At 38.2% G+C, this 25,000-nt stretch overlaps 1 protein-coding gene across 1 annotated transcript in view; it reads right to left on the reverse strand.

Annotated features, from left to right (window-relative positions):
• The window catches only part of LOC104511000 (thymocyte selection-associated high mobility group box protein TOX), a 65,150-nt gene that overhangs the window by 28,844 nt on the left and 11,306 nt on the right, over nucleotides 1-25,000 (reverse strand). The window contains exon 2 of the mRNA XM_010153435.1: nucleotides 19,526-19,768. Within this exon, the coding sequence (XP_010151737.1) occupies nucleotides 19,526-19,768 (243 nt within the window). The remainder of the gene's footprint in view (nucleotides 1-19,525; nucleotides 19,769-25,000) is intronic.

The following is a 25,000-nucleotide window of genomic DNA, read 5'->3' on the forward strand; positions in this document are numbered from 1 at the left end:
GTGCAATGTGAAAAGAATATCACAAGGTGGTTTTCTTGGCTACGACATTCCCAACAGACTGTAGCATATGTCAACAGAAAAACCAGAGTGACGTGCCTTCCACTTTAATCGACAGATACATTACATGCCAGAAAACAGTAAAAATATCCTTTTTATTGTAACTCCTAAAAAGATTTCTAAAATTTGATCTATGAAACAGTTCAGCAAAATAAACCATGTTCGCTCAGGATGAGTTTGACTGTATTTAGATTACTTATTATATAAATATCATTATCCTTGATATAAAACTGTCACATATTAAAAAAGACCCTATATGCAGATAAAGGTTCCCCAGAGAGTGTCTCAAACCCACACCATATTCCAGAGCTCTATATATCATATTTGGGGCTTTTGAGTTAACCAGAAGTCATACAAAAGTGCATGTAACCAGACAGCTTGTTATTGACTTTGTATCTGAGGAGGCTTATGTACATGATTTATTCAGGCAGCTGTAAGAAATAGAGTGCTCTTACGCAACATACTCCGCATTTGACAGATTCACATAAAAGCATGCAGTAGTTATGTCAGTGCATTTGGTCAAATCACACCCTGGTTTTATTATATTCATGCAAAAATGCATTAGATGTGATATAACAAGTTCTTTTGGAAGAGGGCCACAACCAAACCACTGCAACAGTTTTGTGGTTACTGCTAGGTTCACACACAAATGTATACTTTGAGCCTTGGTTTGGTGCCATGTATGTCTGGGCATTTCATAAAATAAGCCTTCTCTACTGCTTTAATTTTGCTCACTCCTTTATAGCAACTGAGGCTTTGCAACAGTGGTTAGCTCCTCGTTCAGTAATTCTTGGTGACAGGCAACAACAGACAGGATTGACTCTATGTTCTCCAGCTGGCACAACTGTACATTTTCATAAATTAAATTAATCTAATTCCTTATATAATGTAGCTGTGAGCAAGAAGTGCAGACCTGGAACTCTACCTCTTTCTGCAAAGCATGAATAATGATTACTTCTTAGGTGGCTGTGTGCACAATCTTGTTTTATTATAACAGTCCCACAAAAGAAAGATCGCACAACGAATGCCATGATTATTTTTAATGTACTATCAAAACCTGGCAAAATTACTGTCTGAGGTTAGTAATTTATCACATTTTTAACCTAACGTTATCACCCTAGATTTATACTCTTTTCTAAGTCAACATCTGCAATGTGTCCTAACTGAAATATGGGGAATCATACTGATGGATGAAATTAAAAACCTTTACTTGCCCATGCAACCTAAAAGGCTCAAATATGCCACTGCAGATGGTTTGGAGAACAGGGGTCACAAACCTTAATGGTAAAATACTTGCCAGTCATTTGAGATACTCTGTAGGGCTGCAATTCCTTTTCTAAACTTCTATGAATTTCAGATGCCTCCACAGTTTTGAGATTTTCATACCAAAAAAAAAAATCCATAAATTAAACCCTCCAGCGAATACTGAATAGTGGAACAGAGCACTGTAAGAAATATTGCTACTAAATCATTGGAATCACAAGTGGTAAGAAACCCCAAACATCTGTTCTTCTATAGGTATGAGTGGAAACAATGAAACATAGTAAATGAGCATGAAAATATCTTCTGGAGAAGTAGTATTACTAATCCACCAGCTTCAACTGAATAATCTCCTCATAACACCTTAATACTAATAACAAAATAAATTATCTGTTTAAATGGAACATTTAGTCTGCATTCAATACAGCCTTGTCATGTTGACACTAGGAAGTTAATAAACAAGAGGGTATTAAATTAAAATACGGGAATAAAATATACACTACTTGAATCATCTAAGAAGAAAATATGTATTTTCAGTCATCATTTTAAATTGTTAAAAACCTATTAGACAGTAAGATCACAGTAAATACACAACTTCAATATGCTCTAATTCTGTGCAATTTATGAGATTTAAGCAAATATCAGTGAGAGTTTTAATTTGGATCTCCCAACAGCTAGACAGGATTATTGTGAGTGTAATAGTTTTATGTTCAAGTGGGATTCTGCTGTATTAAACTCTTTGTTAAACAAATCAGTCAAGCTCTCTCTCTGGAATTTTAATTTGCACCTTTGTAGAAGATGAGCAGTGTTTCACTTTTAATGTTTGATTATCAGCACGTACTTTAAAGAGGCAAGATCTTACCACTTAATGCGAGTTTTCTTTCATTTTCACTTGAGCAGAATTATATTTTAGCCCAAAAGGGTTATTATTGCCTTTAGTTATGTATCTCCCAGGGCATTTAATTTGCAGTAAAAAGCGCTCTGTAAAAAATGTTGCCATGTTGTCAACTTAACTAAAACCTGGTTTGTTAGGCTGCCAATGTTTGCTGTCATGTTAACTGCAACAGCCCTGTCCTTTACCAATAACAGACAATAGCAGTGCTCTCAGCAGCATCACAAGAATTGGTCTGGACACAGAAATAAAGGTCTAAGACTTCCATGGCAAGGCAACTCACTGCAAGACCCTTCAACTTTTTTAATGCTGTCTCACTCTGATTTTTTCCTGATGGGTAGGTAGCCCATAAATGAGTCATCTCGTCCTGATTTTTTAGATTTGCTTTCTTATTCTGGTTTGAATTCAGCACTTCCAAGCCAAGGAGGACTTCTCCATCCTCCTGGTTCCCCGGTCATTCCTCTCAGCTGCCACTCGGGCTTACCATGCGAACTGCACACACATGACCTTGTTTGCCTTGCCAGAAAAAGCAACAGTGGCTCCAGGTTGCACCAAGGACTCCGCACTCACACAGAGCCCATGGCACTCTCAGTAGATGATGATCTACTAATTCACCATTTACTAGCACTGTGTTTGTCACTTCCCACCATGGTGTTCACATGGGAGTCGATGGAACTATTTTCGTCAGTAAAGTGAAGTCTGAAGCCTTTGAAAAGATCTTTATTAAATTGTGTAAGAACAATTATGTCACAAGTCCCACAGGAAAGATTAAAAGATTGTAGATTAATAATAACTAATCATTTGGGCATTCTTGGGGCTACAAAACCAAAAAGTTAAGTTCTTGCTCTAAATAACGTCAAAGTCTAAGCTTTGGTCTCATCCCTCCAGATGGATGTTCTGGACATTCTAGAATGGGCAGGTCCCTCATTCTCTCTCTTTTGATGTCCCTTTGTCTCATGTCCTGACCAGACTGTCCCAATTCTCAGAAAATATTGCCAATAGAAGATTAATCACAACTGATATATTCTCCTCGCCTCAACTTTGGTTTCACTGTTCTGGCATTTTTCAATAAAAACTTCCTCTGCCAAAAATGCTCGTCCAGCTCTGGCTGCTGTTGAATGCCTGGAGAGTGTCAGTGAAAAATTAAACATCTCCTCAGCGTTGGATAGAAGCCTACGATGAATGTATTTTTAGCACAGAAACAAGCAGACAGTGAATGCTAGGTAGGGATGTGCAACCACTTCTGACCTTCTCTGAGACATGGCTACCACACCGTGTGGGAAGAGAGAAGGTCAGTTTATTTCACTCGTGGTGAATCCACGAGATCAGTTCCAAATCTCTGCATATTGGCTGTCCCAAACTTTCCTTCAAAAGTAAAACTTAAGTCCCAAGTAATGTCACTCTTAATTAGCAATGAGTAATGACATATCCTATATAAGATTTTATTCCTGACTTCAAAAGGAGCTACCTAGGTTTGTCTGGTGTCTTTACTTTGAAGAAAATGTCTTTTATTACTTATTTTAGTACAACACATTAAAATCAAATATCTCCTGTAGCAAAACGATTCAAGTCCCTGGAACTCAAATAATTTTCTAATAAAAAATGCATGAGACAAATAAATGCACTTTATGTTCCACAAGAAAAGGCAGTTTCAACAGGCTAATGCTCAGAGAAAATTCATTTTATCAACCAGCCATTTCATTCTTTGGTGCTGTTACAAGCTCCTTGCGGTTGCTAGGCAACCATAATTCATCGTACCTTTTAATGGATACTCTGCTACTGCTGAGAACATTAAGGTGAAGAGAATAAATGCCTTGGGTGAATCTTGAAATCTTTCATTATGCATGTCATTCTATTTCTGTAATGCTATAATGCTGAAATGTTTCTGTGGCAGGAAACTGAGTTGTGGTAATTGCATATTCCACTCATATATGTTTTGTAAGCAGAGCAGCACGTACTTGTCTAAAATGAGCTATTTCTAACATGATTGAAATTGGACTTTTCTACTTCTAAAGGTAGTAAATAAATCTGAGGGGAAAAAAAAAAGAATGAGTCTGGAGTAAAATGTCTTGAAATTTTTAGCAAGACTGACAAAATCCTATGGCATAAATTGAAAGTAATCAAACAGGCTTGATTGTAACGCACAGTGGTATGTGAATATATGGTACACAATTGAAAATGCAAAAAAAACACCACAATAAAGAAATCATGTATCCTGTGCAACTCGCATCTTTTTAAAATACATGACATTCAGACAGATACCTGTATGCTAGATCGGGCATCTCTCTCTGCATTATTAAAACAAACCTCAGGTTTCAGGTGAATGCAAATGACGAATATTATGTGTGTTTCCCTCCTTGTTGTTCAGGGCCTTTTCTCCTCTTGAGAAATAGTTCCCTACATGAGCCAAGGGGGCACCAGCATGAATACAATTTCACAATTAGGTTTGTATTTTGCAAATAAATAGTAAAGACATTATAAGGTAAGATAAAGTGCTCAGAAACTTTCAGTGATGGATAGCACTATGAAACCTTAAGATGCATTTGTTTTATGCGTTCACCATGCATTTCTGATCCTGATTATCTTTCCTTTCACACCTATCTATATCAGGAGATGTGCTCTTAAAAATGCAGCTATACTCAGGTAACATGTAAATTAGTTTTTCCTTGTTTTGAACATCAGAATCAGTTTTGTATTTTATTTATTTTTAGAAAGAATACAATTGGCATTGGAGAGAAACTTGTAACATTATTTTCTATGTACCTTTTAACTTGACTTTCCTCTTTACATGTCCAGGTTTGTCACTGGAAATGCTAAGCGACAAGCAATATTTTCAGCTCTCTTCCTCAACCACTTACAGCACTCCCTTACCAGAGTCTGGTGACCTCAAACTTATCTTGAAGCTGCATGGGCAGTAATCCTGCGTTGTGCAGGGAGCATCAATTGGAGGCCCTTTACAGCCCTATCTGTTTTGGTGTTGGAAAGGATGGACAAACTCAACCCTATTGCTTATTCTACCCAACTGTTGTTGAGGAGTGGTTTAAAATTCCTTTGATAATTGCTTTTATTTTTTACATGACTGCTGCATTTCCGAGGATTTTGGCAATACACCTCTTTCATCACATTGCATGAAGGTGGAAGACCTCTTTCTCTGAGAAACCTTTTGAAATCTGTTCCTCAGGAAAGCAGTCTGGAAGAAAAAGAAGGGTAAGATGTTGCATACGTGCATGGAGATGGAAGAGAAGAAACTGATGGGGCTGCAGAACGGAGTTAGACTTCACAGCAATCTACTCTAAAGTGATTTTCTTGTTGAACATCACAAGGGGAAATCAACACATGATAGTAACAGGAAAAGTAGGAAATAGTTAAGACATTCCAAATTTGGGATAATGTAAAGTTAAAGTAAATGCATAAATATGTCAAACCAAATTATTTCATTTTTTTCTTCTTCTCAAGTATTCATGCAACTCTACTCTTCACCAGAAGAAAGAATACTTGACTTTTCTTTCCCCCTCTTCTCTTTTCCTTCCCTCCTTATTCTATCTTTTGTCTTCTACTAATGACAAAATCCAAGAATATGTGTTTTATAACCACCATCTGATTATTTTCCAGTAAGGAAAATAATGCCTTTCCTCAAACCACTGATGTTTCCTCCAAAAGCATCCACTGAAGTAAAAGGGTGAGATAAAGGAGCAGTAGCTTAGCTGCCTGATTTTCAAAGACTCTTTCACCCTTGTAAATGTAATTTGCTGATGCAAATCACTCATTCCTTTCACTCCAAACATTCGCTATGCACAGTTTCATTAGTGGAGTCTACATGCACCTGAAGAATGGCTCAGAAATTTTATCTCCTAAATGATTCTCCTTGTTCTTTTCTGCTGCTTAGAGGATGGTGATCCCAGTGAGCAGCTACATCCTGGAAAAGAAGGCAGAATACTGAACCACTTCTGACTTCATATCCTCCTACTTAGGCTATCAAAATTATGGGAACAAAGATCGGACTACCATATAAGAATAACAGACGTGGAATCATAGTAGTCATGCTTCAAAGTCTTCCTGAAAAACACTGTTACATTTCTTGGAATAACTTGGGATCACATCTACAGAAAACATGGGCAAATCCAAGGCTTTGTGTCATCTCAAACTGAAATAATATCTATGGTGAAGCAATATGATGAATGCTACTTATATCTTTCAAAAGGCATGTTTCTCTTGAGACTTTTAATTATGAATCATATACATGCTTACAGCTCATCAAATCTACAGTTCCTAAAGTTAAGAAAATGTATGCTTAGGTAATTCCATACTTCCTCTGGTGCCAACCTGCTTTGGCCAATGTCTTGGAGCTTTAACAAGGGTCAAATATAATATAAAAAAAGAATGCAAAATTAGTATTTGAAGCTTCAGTGTGAAGTAAAGAAAGAGGATACTTAGTATCGTTTATCAAAGTAGGAAGAGAATAGCAAACTGAGACCCAACCACTAGAAGGTCACAGCCAATAACATTTCTGCAAATAGAAATGGGTTGCAGAAGCATCAATGCAAATTACTGTTTGCTGGAGAATTTTAATAGAGTTCTACGTCACATTATAAAATGTTTAATTGTAACCCCATTTTAATAACACCATCTGATTAAATGAAAAGACGCCTTGCTGATCGCAATTACAATCTGTCAAACTGCATATTTATTTACAGTTTAGTTTCCTAAAACCATAAGATAAAAAAAGGAAACTCTATTCAGCTTGTCAGCAAACTATAATTATTGTGTATCCTTCTGTCAGTTTCTGCATAAAACTTTTGGTTCTAAAACGGATCTAATTATAACTACATCAACATTTTTATAAATGCTTGCTTTCCCTTCTTTCCCCCTCCCTCCCTCCTTCATCAGTAAATTCTTTGTTGCAAACTCAGGAGGAAAAACTTCTAAGTAAGTAACATTTGTTTCTCTGTTTTATCTTTTCTATCCTAAGTTATTGTTAGAATACAGAAGACTCTATTCAACGCAAATATTATTTATGGCAGTGCACCTTCTTAGCACTGCACTCAAGCAAAGCCATGGGATTAGGACTCTATTGGTTTTTTCTGCTTTGGCATTAATGTCTTGAATATCAGCCGAGAAACTCTTTCCAAGTATATCATGTAGCTCATCTTCTACAAAGTCTATTTATTTTAATTTATAACCGTTCACAAGAAACAATTTGCCAGACAAACAAGAAATGAGTCCAAACGTCTGAACACTAGCATATGTATCAACCAGTTATAGAAATCAGATCTCAGAGAAAGGTCTATTAAATCATCCAGCCCATCTTCCAGCCAGTGCAGGATCTACCCATATGTACACATTTCAGTGCTTTAACACTACCTGGCAGACTCTTCGGATGACATCACAGGGGGTTTTTTCCAACCTTCACCCATTGCTTATTTTTATCCCATTGCTTGCAGTGGCATCCCTTAAGCATCATAAGCATCTATTCCTTCAGCCTAACTTTCAAGTAATGGATAATGATAAATAAATATAATATTGAAAATATGCACATAAACAATTTAATAAAATAACACACTATGACTGAACCTTCAAGAAGAGTTATTTTGCTCAGTGTAGGTTATGGGCTAATACAATCTGGATCATGATTACATCCTAATAAGATTTGGGAAAAGCTGATTATTTTTCTACTGTTTCTTAAATGGTCAAGTCAGCTGTGAACCAAAACAGTCTGAGTTAATATACATCCTCCTGATTATTTATTTCCTAGCTGTTCCATCAACATCTATTACCTACCATTCATTCTTAGATAAATAGACATTTAAAAAATATAAATATACACATATATAAGCACACTTTAAAAATAAAAATAAATAAAAGACAACTGAAAAGATTAAATGGTCTGTATTAACCTTCACTGACTGCTGGGTTTTATGCATACAATGAAGCGGGTGAATTATTAAGGTTGAGGACCTGTACCCGAAGCTTGTCTGAGCAGTCTGTGCAGTTACCATTAGAGGGTCTCTAAAAAATAGGTTAGACAAACATCTGTCAGCAACGACAAACGTATAGAGTACCCTGCTTTCAGGGAGCTGACCTTTCAAAGCCCGTCCGTGGACTAGATTAAGGGTAGGACCTCAGGGTTCCTCTGAACCAATTTCTGTAATTTGGTAAGTAACACAACATTAAGGCTGCACTGAGCCAGGTTACTCATGTAACTTTTTCCGACAGTGCAGCTTTGCTATAATTATATGATAACCAAAATAATAAAAATTGTTTCAAAACAGCACATTAGATATTTCTTCTCTTCAGTCTTGTTACAGCTTGCACTAGTTTTCCAAATGTTACAAAGCAAACCATTTCAGAATTATGAGCGCAGTGTATGGATCATTATTGGCAAACACTTCTGTTGACACACCCCTAATCTAATATAATCTAAACACTAAATTTTCGCAATTTATGAACAATTGAAAGCATCTGATACAGGTCTATCTCTGTTTCTGTTGAAACTCTGGGAAAGCCCCTGCTAGAGTTGGACAGGATCAACATTAGACCAGAATATTTCGGAACATCGCACTGAGACTTGCAACCAGTCACAGAGCTCATAAAATGCAGTTCAGAGGCCACAAATGACGAAGTTAGTGCAACAACACTGACCACAAAGTTACACAGGTCAGCCCCAGGCAGAGAACTTTCCTTTCTTGTGTTTTCCCCTCCCTGCATTCACGAAAGCTGATGCCAAGTGAGGAGAAACACGTGTGCTATGCAACTGGCCCGCACGGCCTGGGACTGGGAGTCTGGGGCAGTGGAGCATCCAATGCTCTGCTTAAACAAGAACTTCACTTGTCCCTAGAGCTGATGGCAGTCCAAGAGCAGGCGAAACAACCCTCACATCTTTTCCATGGCTGTTAAATAAGGCTGTTGTATCACTTCCAGGTTGCGTGATAGCTTAAAGGTCTCAGCTATCATTACATGCAGCCACCGTAATAGCTTTATATTACATGTGTAACACATGGCAGTTAATGCCTGCCTTTATTACATTTGTGGACTTCTGTTCATTCTAATATTGAAAGTTGTCTCTCACCACACTGCTGCCCACCCTTGTGTTACTGGTCATCAGACGTGAAATCAGCTCCTGGTAATACTCTCATTATGGATCCCACAATGTAGAGTCATCTTCTTCCTCTCCCTCAAGATCTGTCTCTTTTAGCCCTTTTCAGCTTGGGACTCATCTGTATTTGTATGTTGTGAATTACATTTTATTGGGTTTTTAATAAAGTAAATGTCTTTCTATTCTACAATATAGTACCTGACAGAGATGAGGGACTGATACTGCAAATACCTATGTGTACTGTTATTAGCATATTATCTTCTTGGCTAATTAGTGACTACAAAGCACTTCAAGACACAAGAAAGGAGCTGCAGAATAACAGAACGCTGCTAGCATTATTTTTTCAAATGCTGTGGTTTATTTTTTCTAGAAAAAAATAACCTTTAAAAGTTTTTCCAGTGGTTATTTTATACTGTATACTTCTGTCAGGCAACTTAAGCCGCACTTAATATCCAGATCAGCACTAAGCCTATTGCACTAAACACTTTTTATGCTACTTCATAAGAAAGGGGAGTGTAATAAAATTCATTAAACTGAGATCCCACACTTGAGTATTAGGGCATGTGTAGGAAACTGAAGCTTAGTTACTGAGTTAATCTCTGAAATTCTTTATGTGTGAATGAAGGTAATCTTAAAGTGTATTAGAAGGAAGTCCCATCTCTGAATATAAAAAAAGGTGTTGCATTCTCATCAAGGACATGATCCTGTAAATCCTCCATGCACAGGACTTCTTATTGCTAAAAGAACAGAACATCTAATTTCAACCATTTTTTCAGTTAATATAACTTTTCTAAGGATGAAGGGAAGAAACTTGTATCTCAATATCACCACACTGTCAGGAAGTAGATCTTTGAAGATGGGTTAGGGAGTAACCTCATCTTGTCATCCATTAGGTAAGTTATATCGCACTTTAGCAACAAGTTTACTTGTTTTATTAACTCAAACAGCAATGGTATCTACTATATAAAGTTCCTAACTGTCAGGCACTGCTACCTCACTCATAATCCAGAGATTTGGTTAAAATTGTCTATGACGTAAAAATGTGCAGCACATTGATTAAAACTGTCAGATCTACTTCAATAATTTTGCTCTGGCTTCAGACTCTTGTTTAACATGAGACTGGATTATCAGGAAGAAATTCTTCATGGAGAGGCTGGTGAGGCACTGGAACAGGTTGCCCAGAGAAGCTGTGGCTGCCCCATCCCTGGAATTATTCAAGGCCAGGCTGGATGAGGCTTTGAGCAACCTGGTCTAGTGGAAGGTGTCCCTGCCCATGGCAGGGGGGTTGGAACTAGATGGTCTTTAAGGTCCCTTCCAACCCAAACCATTCTATGATTCTATGACTCTAACATACAATGTGGATCCACAATTTGGAGAGAAGGGGGACGTTGCAGATGCTACATCCTGTCTTTTACGTTCCCTTTCCAACAGAGGGCTTCAGTGATTAACAGCGTGATACGTACACGTATACACATACACACATATATATGAATGTAAGTATCCATGCATGTATGTATGTACCCTGAGCACTTCACTCTGCATCATCTTCAGGTCAGGCAAGCATAGTGCCACATCACTACCTGTATCATCTCCTCTCCTTCCCTGCAGGTTGGTTGAAATAGGAATGTGGGGTATTCACTGATCATATGTCAGGTAAACTGTAATGCCTTTGTTCACACAGATGGAAAGGGATCATTTTTCTGGGTTTTGCAACTGCAAGATACGCACAAGCATCCCTCAGGGGTGAGTTCCTCAATCCATAAGGCTTCTTGCTGCCACTACATACTTTTAGTCCTTTTTTGTAACTGTATCCATCCATGATATGCACAGAAAAATGGATTAAGAACATTCATTTTCCTATCTTTGTTATCCAAATATGGAGGCAGCAGCATGTACAACATGCCATAAATGCAGTTCAAAGGTGTGTGAGTGAAGCTACAGGGATCCTAAGTTGCCTACATGGGGCTGAGGTACAGCGCTGCACTAGCAATGAAGGTTAAGGATTTATATGCTGTTCCCAGGGAATTCCAACATGAGAACAGGCATTTACATAATGCACCTGTACAGACGGTATAAATGAAGGGTGGAAGAAACAGAGAGACAGACATCAATCTAAAATGAATCTTTATGATATTGAAAGTTCCAGGGGAGGACTAGACATCCTTACACTTTAAGCATTTCTTAATTGCCTTGAGAAAGAACCAGGGATAAACATAAGACATGAGTTATTTTTTTACTGATGATTATTTTTCCAAATCACAAACCACTGCCAAGTTGAATTTTTTCTTCCCTTCCTGATGAAAAAAGTCAGCGGAAAACTCAAACAATGATACCTAAAGTACTGTAAAACCAATAAAACAGATTAAAAAACCCCTGAGAGTATTAAATGAACCTCTTAAATACCCTCAACTCAGACAAATCAAGGAAGCCAAGGATGCAGTTTTTCCTCCCAGAGTGAATTAAAAATTTTGTGAAATATCTATGACTCTACATAGGCAAGCCTAGATGAGGAGAACTCATACCCTGTTCTAGCAGGTGACACCGGCATAGTGGGCCTGGTTTCACTCAGAGAAGGTATCTTTCTACTCCCTGAACGAGATGGGCTGAGATGATGAATGCAGTACAAACCCATGAAGGGTTCTCAGCCCTCAATTTCCTCAGAAACTCAATTGCTTTTGAGTTTCAAGGAATGCAAATGCATGCATTTAAATAATGAAGCAGGTGGAAGGAGAGGCTACTCCACTGATGCACAAAACTCTCCCTTTCATCTGCACTGTGGGCTTCTCCTGCCTTTTTGTCTTCCCAAATGCATCTTCACAGTTTTTGAAAAAGACATTTCACTTCTATTCCACCTAAAGGCCTTGAGATCACTAAGATTTTTTTTGCCAAAGACTGAGTCTTCAGAAACATTTCATTATCTTGCTGTTCTCGACAACTACATGTGATGTTAAAAGCAGCAGATTAAAGTCAACAATCTCTGCTGCTGAAACCTCTGAATTTCTGACATTTTCTGAGAGTTATGTTTTCTCTATTTGCATACTCTATTATCTGTTTTGTTTGACACTTGCAGCTACAATGCTGCTTATACATTAATCACTCCTGTGAGTACTTCACATGTGAGGTGTTGTATAATCTACAACCCGCAACTGAAAGCTTTCTCTCCATGCCACATTCATCATGTTTTAGCCTGTGCCTATCTGGTTAAAGTCTAAGAAACAATAATTAATACCACTACTATTATTTTTTTTTCTTTTTTATGTAGCAAATAAATTCCTATCAGTCTATGAGGTCATCAATGCATTTTCTACTGAAGGCTGTTTTCAAAAATTAAATATGCCACCTCGTTATTTATTCTTGAAATACTGAAGATGTTTTCCTACCCTATTTGTGAAATACCTGAGCCACATGGAGTCTCAACAACCACACTCAAATAAACAGAATGCTGAATTTCCCCAGTTGTCAGTAAATCAACAGCTTCACTGGCAATTTTAAAACTGAGACCTGGAATTATTCTAAAAAGAGTTCTGGTCATTTGTGTACAAATATTTCCCAACAGTAATGAGTAAATATTTATTTGCTCTATCTTTAAGGTAAGTTCTTAGTACTTAGACACAAAGTATAGCTTTACCAGATACTTTAAGACAAGAAAAAAATGTAACTTCATGAAAAACAATAGCCACAAATATTTTCACAGCAAATCTAGTCCTAGTTGACCTCAAGAAGGTGGGGTCCATCAATGGCCTGCACACACAGGGTGCTTTCTTCAACTCTGCTGATGTTCTCTTGAGAGGGAAAACATGTCGAGGTGCTACCAGCAATGTTCCCCCTACCATGAATGCATGGACTAATGTTTACTGCCAAGAGACCCTGAGGGAGAATGTGACCCATGGGAAGATTCTGGTCTCCTTGCTGTAGTGGGGGGAGCCATCAGACCAGTCCCAGGTAGATCACATCTTTTTGTGAGATGCCCCATCTTGATTTCAATCCTCAGTTACAGAGAACCAACCACCTCCCATAGTGCATTATCTAAATGGTAAACCTCTACCACTGTTAAAAACGCATGCTTTGTTTCCAGTCTGATTTTATATGTCTATAATTTCTGGATATTGGATGTTTTAATGCTTTTTCTGTAGCATGGTGAAAAGACTTCTACTAGCAGATATGCAATATGCAGGTATTCATAAAACCTTGATCAAGTTAACATCTTAATCAGCTCCCCTACACATCTTCCCTGTGTTTTCTTTCTGATGACAAAGAAGTGGAGCAGACATCAGAAGTAAGGAAAGATAAACATGTTGTCCCAGAGCCCTTGATGAAATAAATCATCATAATGTTACTGAAGACAATAAAGTTATGCTGACTGACATCAGTTGAAGATTTGGCTTTGTATCCCTTTAGTTAGGTTGTTTGACAAAAGATACACTAACTATTATAACCTTTTGCCACACAAGGCTTATTTGAGTGAGAAAATCCAGCTTGTAAAGTATGTTGGGTTTTATATTTTTTTAAAAAAGGAAAAGAAAGATATCCTGCATGAATTCAAAGTTGCTTAATAAGAGAAAAAAAAAAAAACCAAACAAAAACCCAAACCAAAAACCTTTGACACAAGATGTTCCATGGCCTTAGCTTTATGATTTGGTGGTTCTGATAGCAATAACTCACTGCAATAAAATCTGGGGTAGCAGCAGGTCTATGTAGCACAACAGTAAATTTTGATGTAAACTGAAGACTAGAGCTCAGTAATGAGGCACAAATGTGAAGTATTCACAGGAGATTAAAAGTATTTTTTACCACTGGTATGCAATACAAGCTAGAAAAAAGTATCCAAGCATGATTCAAATCTCAATGCTTAAGTTAGGAAGGGCAAAACTTTTGTTTAGTTATTGAAGTTATTCATCTTGTTCATCAGAAATAAAAAATTTCTGTTTGACTCAATAGTTTGCACTAATGTTTCAAGGTGTCAAAAAAAAGTCAACTGTATAGGTCAGCCTCAAGATGAGTCATGAATACTGAATTTAAACTAATATGTATAAACCTGGTAAAACAAAATCTCTTAAATACATCCCAACTACAACAACAATCTCTTGCATTGGATTTATTAGCAAATGTACTGTAAGAAATACTTGCTTCATTCTACCTCAGATGAAAAATTTAAAAGAAAGTAGCTGTCTGCTTTCTTCCCTGTTATACAGTGCCATGTTTCGTCTAAGATACTACTCCCTCATGGGCTGCATACGTAAAAATATAATTCATTAAAAAAATATAATGTAATTGTTCGGGCTTTGATGAATTGGGGTATAATGTTAAATAATTATTCATTGCCTCTATTCTTCTGTCAGAGTGTGCAAAAATGGGGGTTTTATTGCTTTTTTTATATAAGGACATGGGATTTTTTGACATGCATTTTATTTTAAACAAATGCTTCTATTATTCCACATCTGAATAATTATAGCTGACATCATCTACTCTTCAGTGTCCTAGAAGATATTTAGCTCTAGTCCACTGTTACATATTTTATGCATTACATGAAATAAAATACCTCAAGATTTTGAAAATATTTATTTTAAAAACAGCAATGAAATTGTCTGTAATCACATTTTCTGCTCTGCTTTGAAAGCAGCATTATTCAATATGCCAGTGGTCTTTTCCATAAGAGCAACATATTAGAAATTCATGCTGCTCTAATATATCTAAATTCATTGATGTACTGCACTCCCTATAGACCTAAAGAAACATTTTTGCTTCAGTTTCATATGTCCTGCACATTACCTACTGATGTGGTGGTTGTCAAAACAGTTGTACAGTAGCCTTTGAATTCAAAGTGTGCCTTGACTGTATACTAAAAATGACAATAAACCTAAGTATATACATTATGCTGCCTTTTGTTGCCAGCAAAAGTAGAGCACTGGGGAAATAAATCCTCTGATTTTATTGCCTTTTAACATCTTTTCTACTTTAAACTTCAAACCCAGAAATTTGAAGCATTTCAAGAAACTAAAATCTCTTTTATTTCTTTCTTGTAAATTTTCTATAGTATACCATCAGAAGCCACATTTTCAAAAAGATCAGCACAAGATTATAAATGAAAGCATTCCAAAAAAAGGCTTTTTTTTCCTTTATGTAAAAACATCACTGTGATTTTTAACCCTGGTTTCTTGGGGGAAAAAAAGCAATCATCTGTAGGATACACTGAAGAAGCTGAAATGTCTATAATTTTGTTGATGAAATGAACATACAGTAAAACTCATTTTATAGAACATATCCAAAAGCATTTTTACAGATAAACACACATTCTATCATAGGGATGGTATGTACATGCATTTGTTGGTAAATGCTAGAAGGGTATTTCTTTCAGTCCTTGGAATAATTCAGGAATATTCATGCAAACAGAGACGTGATGGCAGGTCAAGCCCCAGCTGGAACTGAACCAAACCTACACAAGGCTACCTTCAACCGCCCCGTTCCGTCATATGGAAACAAACATGACTGTGGGACCATCAGTACATCTTCATTAAACAGCTCTATCTACATCCAATTGGATCCACTGAAGAAGCAGGAATAAAAGTCATGCCCATTTTGAAGGAGAACTTTAGAGAGCTCCCAGACACGGCCAACCATGCTGGAGCTGGACTGTGAATTCATACCACTGTGAGCCACACTGCACAAATTCTGAACCTCTAATATCCAGACATAATGAGCATCTAAAGAAATCTGTATGTGACAGCTCGGCATAAATTAGTGTGCATGCACGTGTGTGTATATGCCTGTATGTCACCTAAGCAAAGAACAGAAATACATAGACATAGATGCCAATAGATGAACTGACAGCAGAATAATGAGAAAGAGAAATTTTAGTGATTTTTTTTTTAAGGTAGTGGTGGTGAAATAGGAAGTCCAATCAATCAAAAAAATTTCAAAGGCGGCTAATTCCAAATTTAAGTATCAGACAGAGTAAATGGCAATAGGAAATTTTCATCTCCCAGTATTGCAGTATTTTTCAGAAAGAATTCCCACAGTGTAAAAAACCTATAAGAAGTTGATCCCTAATAAGAATTCACTGAGCTGGTAGTAGGCTCTTATTGTGTGTGTTTAAGCACTTCCACAGAGGAGAATTCTTACAGAGCTTGGGGCAAATCCTACAATCCTTACTCAAAGGGATTTCATCTGCAGCTTGGAGGAAGTGCTGCATGGTATGAAACCAGGAGTTCCAATGGGGGAAGTTTTGAAGGGATTTTAGGAGGGTTACATCCTCAATTTTCAATCTGTCCAAAATCACAGAAATCCTCATCTGAAAACACCTAATAGTTGAGATGAAAAAAAAATGCTATACTGAATGTACAAACTATTTTCCTACTTTGTTTCTGAGCTCACTGTGTTCCCTTTCTCTCCTCTAGCTAGCATTAATTAATGCTTTGTCTGTAAAAACACCAACTGAAAACCACTCACTAGCTCTACCACAGACAAAAAGGTATTATTGCTAAAATACTGACATAGGTTAAAAACTGGCTAAAAGGAAGGATGTTGAAAGGAAGAAAAAAAAAAGTTAGACCAAATTCAATCAGAGGCTCATTGCACTGCAGCTGAATTTGCCTCAGTATAAGTAAAATTTGCTGAAGACATGAAATTAATAAGGGATAGTGAACAGCCAACAGATTCATTTCTAAGAATAATTTTTCTAAAAATACTCGCTAGTGCCCTGAAAAAAGAAGCGAGAAACATGGATTCCAAATACACTCAACAATAGTTGATATACCAGAAATTATATGGCACCAAGCGTTCACACAGATTGGAGAAACTTATACACTATATTCTGTGTGAGGCAATATAAAAGTGATTTAGGCAAGCACTTGTTAAATGGATCAGAGTTTGATGAGATAGTAAAAAGGAAACTTAGACATGAGTAATAGCAAGAGAAAAGAGTCATACTGAAGAAAAAAAGTAAAAGGTTCTGTGTTATAAAGAAGAGCTTCAAAGCTAAGTAAAGAATGCTAACTCTGCAAAATCCTCTCTTTCTTCATCAATAGAAAGCCAGAAGGACAATGGCGCCATTCTATTCACCGAAGAAGTCACTGAATTCACCGAAGAATTAAGTTAAACGATCTCCCTCAAGTTAATTTCTCTCAAGTTATCAAATTCAAATCAGAGGAACTATACTGCCAAATAGTGTTTGAGCTGTACAAAATCATGGTGTTAACATCCTAACAGTTGTACCAACATGAGATGTTGCTTAATCCCCTTGACAGATAAGCCAGCTTGAGTTAAAACTATTGCTAGTTAAGAGGCCCTCTTGTGTGCACAGGGCATGCAAGTTAGGGATAACAGTTGACTTAGCCCATGATGCTTCACGGATCATGCTTTGTTGAATGAATCCTCAGGAATGACTGTTAAAAATTAGCGCATATTTTCTTGACATCTGATTTTCCTTTTTTCTGATCTTCACTAAGTCCCAATAGCAAAATTGCCTAGTTATATTATTCGGCTTTTTTTGTATTTGCCCTCGATGCAGTAAGTCACTGCAATGATCTACAAACTCTCAAGGCCCTTTGTTCAGAGCTTGTTGCAAGAGGTTAATGTGGAACATCACAGCTTAAAAGAATGCATAGTTTTGAGCCATAGACATGGCTCGAAAGAGGTCAGTTCAATGAAATACTGCTTGTCCGGACTGGAGCGGCAAGCATCTGTCTTACTTTTCAAGTCCTTTCATAGCTCTGATTCTCAGAACCCCACATAAGAGTCAGCTCATGCTCTTTGATGCACACCATCAGCTTTGTAGAAATGCAAGCAAAATTCAAAATATTTCCATGAAGTATATTTATATTTCTCTATAAAAATCTGTCTCTGCCCCCCTCTTTCCATTACTGAACATAACCCGGGGGTCAAATTCTGACCTCAAACACAAAGAGTGCAACATCCCAGTAAATCAGTAACAACTAAGCAGCACATAAGAAGCTAGGACTAGCCCCCCTGCAGTACAGGGCTTGTTGGACATCCTCAGAGGGAATGTAGAGCTCCTCTAAATCAAGGCAGCTTTATTTTAATTAAGTTGCAATGAAGTCCCGTGACAAGGCAGATTTTTGTTATAAACTGTTTTCCAGCCACCATGGCCTCTGGCTCTAGGACTGTTAGTCTGAAGGGCTGATGGGGAGCTAAGCCTAGATCCCTCAGCTCCTAAACCTCTATATGCTGCCTCAGCTCCCAGGACTGATTTGGGGTTTTTTAGGTAATGTGATGCGGAGCTAGCAAGCTGGAAGCCTAAACAGCCTCAGTCCCTAAGCGCAGAGCCTCCCAGCTAGGACACAGGGCCCTAAGTATCTGATCCTCCAGTGAGAAGCCCAGACCCTGGATCTCTAGGAATGGCAGATCCTTAATTTTGTTTGTCCGGATCTGCAGTTCCCGGGCAGACCATCTAGCAGAGTGCCTGAATTCCAGTGAACCCACACAATGAATGCCAGGCCCGATCCTCTTCCACAGGATTTTTAACTCTTTGGCTTAGAATTATACACTGACGTGAAATAACCTTGTGTGGAGCTGCTATGCAAGAAGTATACTAATTATTTGCAGAGCCCACTTGAAAATGTAACATGTGAAGTAGGTCTGCAGTTGTTGCAAGCAATTTAACATTCAAAGAAGTGATTTATAATATCAGGCTTCCCAAGATTACGACCATAATGAGTATCTGACAGACTTCATAAGCAAATCGTCCAGTCATTTCAATTGGATTCTGGCTGGCTAAGGACTGGGAACTGTAAAAAGGCTATAAGATTTGGCCTAGAATCAGAAATAACATTTGCTGTTTTCCAAACGTGCGGTAAACAAGAAAGGAGATATTAAATTTTTGTACATCTCTCAGCACATGCAAATGAGAATGGGAAGAGCCTCATCAGACAAACACAGAACAGCAGCCATCTGGACCCAAACCCTGCTCCAGCGGAAGTCAAAGCCTTGAGCCGCCTTTTGTCATTATTTACATACATGTAAAGCGGGATTAATTCTACTCATGGTAACATCTTGGCTTTGAGGAACGTGGCTGTAAAACGCTTGCTGCTGCTGGTGTGGGGAGGATTAGACCTAGGGAGTATGATATAAAACCCAGAGTAAGGCCAGCTCGCTCCATGACTTCAGTGGTGCAGGAGTTGGCCCCTCAGAGGATTTCAAACAGGTCTGTTATTTCCATGATTTCGCAACTTAAAGCAGAACATAAGGGAAAGACTAAAAAGGCTTACCACAGAGAGGGAATTGGAAAGCAGTGTCCCATCTTGGCCAAGCATGTTGGAAACTGTAATTTCAGGTAGATCCATGTTTTGTGGGTGGAATGGGAGGAGGCCATTGTGGTTCATGGGATGACAGAGAGAGTGGTACCCAGACTCTATCTCATTCAAGTGCACCAGGGAGTGGTCAGGCAATGATGGAGGAGTTATAGGAGGTATGTTAAAATCTTCACTTTCAAGACTTGGGCCAGGAAAAGACTGGGGGGAAAAAAAAAACAACAACAAACAAACCAACAAAGTGCTATGAAAATCATATAAATACTGATCAATAATAACAATAAAAGTTACACAAAACAAACTAAAGGAGCCCAACTCACATACTTCTAAACAGGAGCTTCAATTTAACAAAGAGAGTATTTTAAACACCCATATATTGCAACAGTGGAGTTTCACCATTATGTATGGAAGAAAAACTGCCTCTAAGGCATAAGAATCTGATACTTTCACAGCTTCTATTAGAAAGAGATTTTTTTTTTAAAGAAGCTGAATTCAAACAGATTTCAAGGGCCCTATTAAATTTTTCCAAGAGTGTTCATCTAGCTGAATACCTTTTTCATGGGAATTGTGGAAAAGGGAATGCAATTTATAAAATTAACATTGACTCAAAATGGTTCATAAGACCCCCTGCTACTCAGATCAAGTATTATATAGTGAAGAAGAAAAATACCACTTTTAGATTTACAGGAAAACCATGCATTTGTTCTGCTACAAAGAAAAACAAATAAATACAGAAACAGTACATAATTCATATAAATATACTTTGTGTTTATAAAAATACATTTATAGTGTCTCAAAACCACTGATTTTTCCTTTCTTAATCTATGAACTCAATGATACATACATTCTGTCAGTCATCTAAATGACTTACTCCACAAAGCAACTGTTTATTCTTTTGTTGTCTGCTGCCATCAAGTCATCCAACTCAATCTGATCCAAGGAAAAGTCACAGGCTAAGTCAGAATAATGCACCAAGGTGGATAATTGCTATTATTTATCTACATTCCTTGTCCGGCAGATAGGCTCATATGGGGGATAGGGGTGGGTGTACTTATATTTCTTAAAGGAAAAAGGTGAGCAGGGTTAGATACATGATCCAAATGAAGAGTTAAAGGGATCATTTGCAGTGGTTCAGCCTGGAAGCCTGCTCTGTTTTTCTGAGAACAGCCACAGTTCTCACCTCCTTTCCAAGTGATCAGTCTTTGCACATCCCACACCCATAGTCACGGGAGTTTATAGCACAGAGGCTACTTCCACCTTTCCTGCCCCTCTGCACCAACACAGCCCTGCTCTGAGCGCTGCTGTTCATTCTGAAATGCCAGGACTTAAATACATTCTGCTGCTGCAAAGTATCTTCAGGAAGGACAGAAATGAGGGCACAGTTTCAAAGAGCAACTGTAAGAAGAAAATACTATCCCCAATACGAGTTTGCAAACAGAGGACAGTATGGTATATCAATTCATGCAGAAGAATAAGGGAGGAATCAATGCCTAATTATAAACAAAGGAGGTTTTCGTTATTCATCATAGTAATACTGTCCTCCCGATGCCTGAGGTTACTCTCCTGTGCAGGAGCATGGATATAAACCCCAACATTTTATATGGATATAAAAATCAGACCAACAACAAACAGTGTTACATGTTTTCAGTGAGCTGCTGAACACAGAAGAAGCTGCTCCAGTGCACATTGCCATGGTTTTGGTTGCTTTGCTTGTTTCACAACAAGGTTTACACCTCTCTTACCAAACACCTTAGTATGAAATAGAACAGGAAGGCTAGACTGCAAAGGCCAAAGTAAAATCCCAAAGAAAGAAAATGACAGAACAGGGAGAGGAAAAGGCTGGGCAGCGATAGCACCACGCGTATGTGTGAAGACTTTTGATTCTGCCGATGCTTTCTGGCTGTGCTTCTCAACTCCAGCACAGGAGTTCGCTCTGCCCTTGACCCTGCCATCCCCTTAGTAGGAAGCTGGTGTAAGCCTGCAAACTAACAACTGCCATTTGTAAGTTTTTTTTGCCCCTGCTTTTAGAAGCCATGATGCAGCCATCAGTGGAGACACGTTCAAGGGAAGAAATACAGTAAAAAATAGACCCTCACTAAATAGGGAGGGGACTTACATATGGCAAAGTGATCATGTTATATTTACTCAACCACAATGCATAAAACCCAAAACCCAGTGTTATGGACATGGAATTCACTAATTGGAAATTATATAATATATATTATAACTAGAAATACACTAATAAGAAAACTAATTACTATTATATTAAATTGGTGATGAAAAGAAAGGTGTCTAAAGCAAGCTTCGTAAAACCATAGAATGGTTTGGGTTGGAAGGGACCTTAAAGACCATCTACTTCCAACTCCCCTGCCATGGGCAGGGACACCTTCCACTAGACCAGGTTGCTCAAAGCCTCATCCAGCCTGGCCTTGAACATTTCCAGGGATGGGGCATCCACAGCTTCTCTGGGCAACCTGCTCCAGTGCCTCACCACCCTCTCTGGGAAGAATTTCCTCAGAAGAGTCTAATACCACAAAAACAAAGCAGCAAAGAACAAAAATTAAGGAAGGCACAACACCCATAATACTTCTGGACCAGCACTATCCCACACAAGTACACTTAGATTTGGTTACTGTAATCCTGGTGAGCATAGATACATATAATCTGCAGCAATCAAGAGGGATTCATGAGCTGTGAAAAGAGGACATTTTGTGTTCAGCACCATCTTTTCTTCTATCCCAAAAAACTGAGGGCCTCAAAAGCGTTTTCTCTCCCATGATTTTCCAGGTACAAAGAAGTATTAATATCTGTTTTCTCTCTCTCTCTCATTCAATATCCTACAGTGCAAATAGCTTGTGCTGCACCTTTGCTGAACCAAGATGTCTCAACACCTTCTAGAGTAGGAAGAGAGATCTGCCCTCCTACTTTCCTTAACCAAGACTAGGTTAAGTATTCTCTCACCATTTCTTTAACAAGATGAAGGGTCTTACTTTTGCAACTGAAAACATATTCCTAAACCAATATTGAGAGGCTGGGTGTACCTATATCATTAATATTGGAGGCATTAGCAAATCTGCTTATCTGTACACCCTTTTTACATACCTTATGTGGATGGTCCAGGTTTTACTCTAGTTAAACTTTGATTTGCTGTGTTTCAAATATGTATTTATAATTAGTAACAATTTAAAAAACAGTGGAAGGAATTGAACTTCCATTGGGACATCAGCTTCACTTATTAAAAAGGACGTTAAACACTAGTGGCATAAAACTCCACAACCCAACTTGTGTCATATATAACTACATAATAATGTTGTATATATTATATGGGCTAAGCATTTAAAATAAATGGTTGCTGTCTGATTATATAAAAAAAATAATCACACCATGGTTATTTCTTGCAAACCAGTTAGAGTGTATTTGATCCCACATCATCTACCACATCACTGTCTGCTACACTTAATAAGCTTCTTAAAGCTTATAACAAAGATAACACATAATTCAAGCACTAGTAATTCCTATAATGTCTTTCCCCCTCCCCACCTCTCTTTTTGAAAGACAAACTATTTTACTACCTCAGCAAAGTTAGGCAGAATCCAAGCCATGTCCTAATGGTATGGACAGATACTAGAAAGCATCTGCAGAGCACTGTATTCACATAACATTTTCAGCCAATTTGGTATTTCCATAAGTAGTATGTGTGTATGTTACACATACTTTCCTCAGGGTAGTTACTTCAACAGCGATGTGACAGTATTCAGTTTGTCTTGTCCAGGAGCATAGAATCATCGAATGGTTAGGGTTGGAAGGGACCTTAAGGATCATCTAGTTCCAACCCCCCTGTCATGGGCAGGGACACCTTGCACTAGACCAGGTTGCTCAAAGCCACATCCAGCCTGGCCTTGAAGACATCCAGGGATGGGGCATCCACAACATCTCTGGGCAATCTGTTCCCAGGTTCCAGAACCAGCATGGTTCAGATGCTTGTAATGACTTGGTATACTGGCACATCAGAAACCAAAAGTCCTATATACATTTGCAGCAAACCCAACATATCCCAGAAACAAGGCTGTTGCAACTGCGTGTCAAGGGAAGAAGGGTGGAAGAGGACATATGTTTGTCCTGCCAATAGCAACTACAAGCTTCAAACACCCACTCCTACTTATCTCCCACTTCTACCCTTGCATTGGGAAAGCCTTCTTGAGGAACCATCTGGAGCCCCCTTGATGCAACTGATCCAGTGCTGCAATGGGCTCCCCTGGAACATGGTATTATTACCTTCTTCCCCAGAAAGACATTTAAGGGAACTCTACCACAAGACCAGGCCCGAAGTTTTCCTGCAGCAAGAACTCCCAATCCCAGGCCAGAAACATTTTGGCCCAACTCCTGGGCTTTCTTTGAATATCTCTTCTTCCAAGCCAAGCCATTTATCTGGAATTTCTAATGCAGGCAGTTATCTACCATCAAAAGCATTAGAGAAGGCTCCACTCCCTGTATCCAATTACAGTTTGTAAGTACAGCTCATATGTATTAATAATAAACGGTCTTGTAGCTTCAGCTCTGTTAGGTTTTTCTTGGAGGGGGGGAGAAAGGTTAGGGTCTTTCTCCCCCAAGGTTTTTACCTTCATAGATGGCTTTACTACCAGCAGGACTTTCTCAATTCAGAAAGACGTGCAATGGCTCCTTTTCATTCTACTCGTCACAGAAACACCAGCAAGCTTGCCTTTTCACTTTTGAAATAAAAAAAGAGTAGCAGTAAAGGCTTATTTACTTTATCACAGAGCTGCTGGGAACTTTGCCAGTGGTTTCACTTTCATCTCATGACTGTAGGAGTGGATGGGGTGTTTATCAGCTCTTCAGTTTAGGGGAACTTCCTGGCCCTTTATTACATTCCAGAGAGAAAGCCCTCTGCAAAGTAACACCATTAAACTCACTGCATAGCACTGAACAGTCAGAGGCTTTAATTTTACTTTATTATAAAGATGATTTTCATTACACCTGTATTTATTATAAACAGATTTCAGTATATTTCAGATAGGAACTACACAGTGGGAACCTCAGAACTGAGCATCCTTAAATTTGGGCTATTCAGACACTTGAAAAAGCTTTTTGAATCAAGGACGCCTTCCCAAATCTAAAGGATAACATTCTATGTTTCTGGTTAAATACTTGTGACATTCCTGCCTCAAATGATGGAAACTTCATGAAGCAGATGATTGTTGAGATGCCCACTCTGAGATCAAGTGACCTCATTATCTATGTCACCTTAGCCTATAATTTTATGAGAAAGCTTGCCAGAATAAAATGATATGAACACTTAACCCTGATTCACTGTCTATCCCAAGTCCAAGCTTTTGTTCCTGAACAATGACCTTGTTGGTCCCCTTCAATTTATCTTTTATGCCACTTAACCTGGCCAAATCCAGCAACAACCTA

This window comes from Eurypyga helias, unplaced genomic scaffold (assembly GCF_000690775.1).
Source record: "Eurypyga helias isolate BGI_N326 unplaced genomic scaffold, ASM69077v1 scaffold2416, whole genome shotgun sequence".
Taxonomy (NCBI): Eukaryota; Metazoa; Chordata; class Aves; order Eurypygiformes; family Eurypygidae; genus Eurypyga; species Eurypyga helias.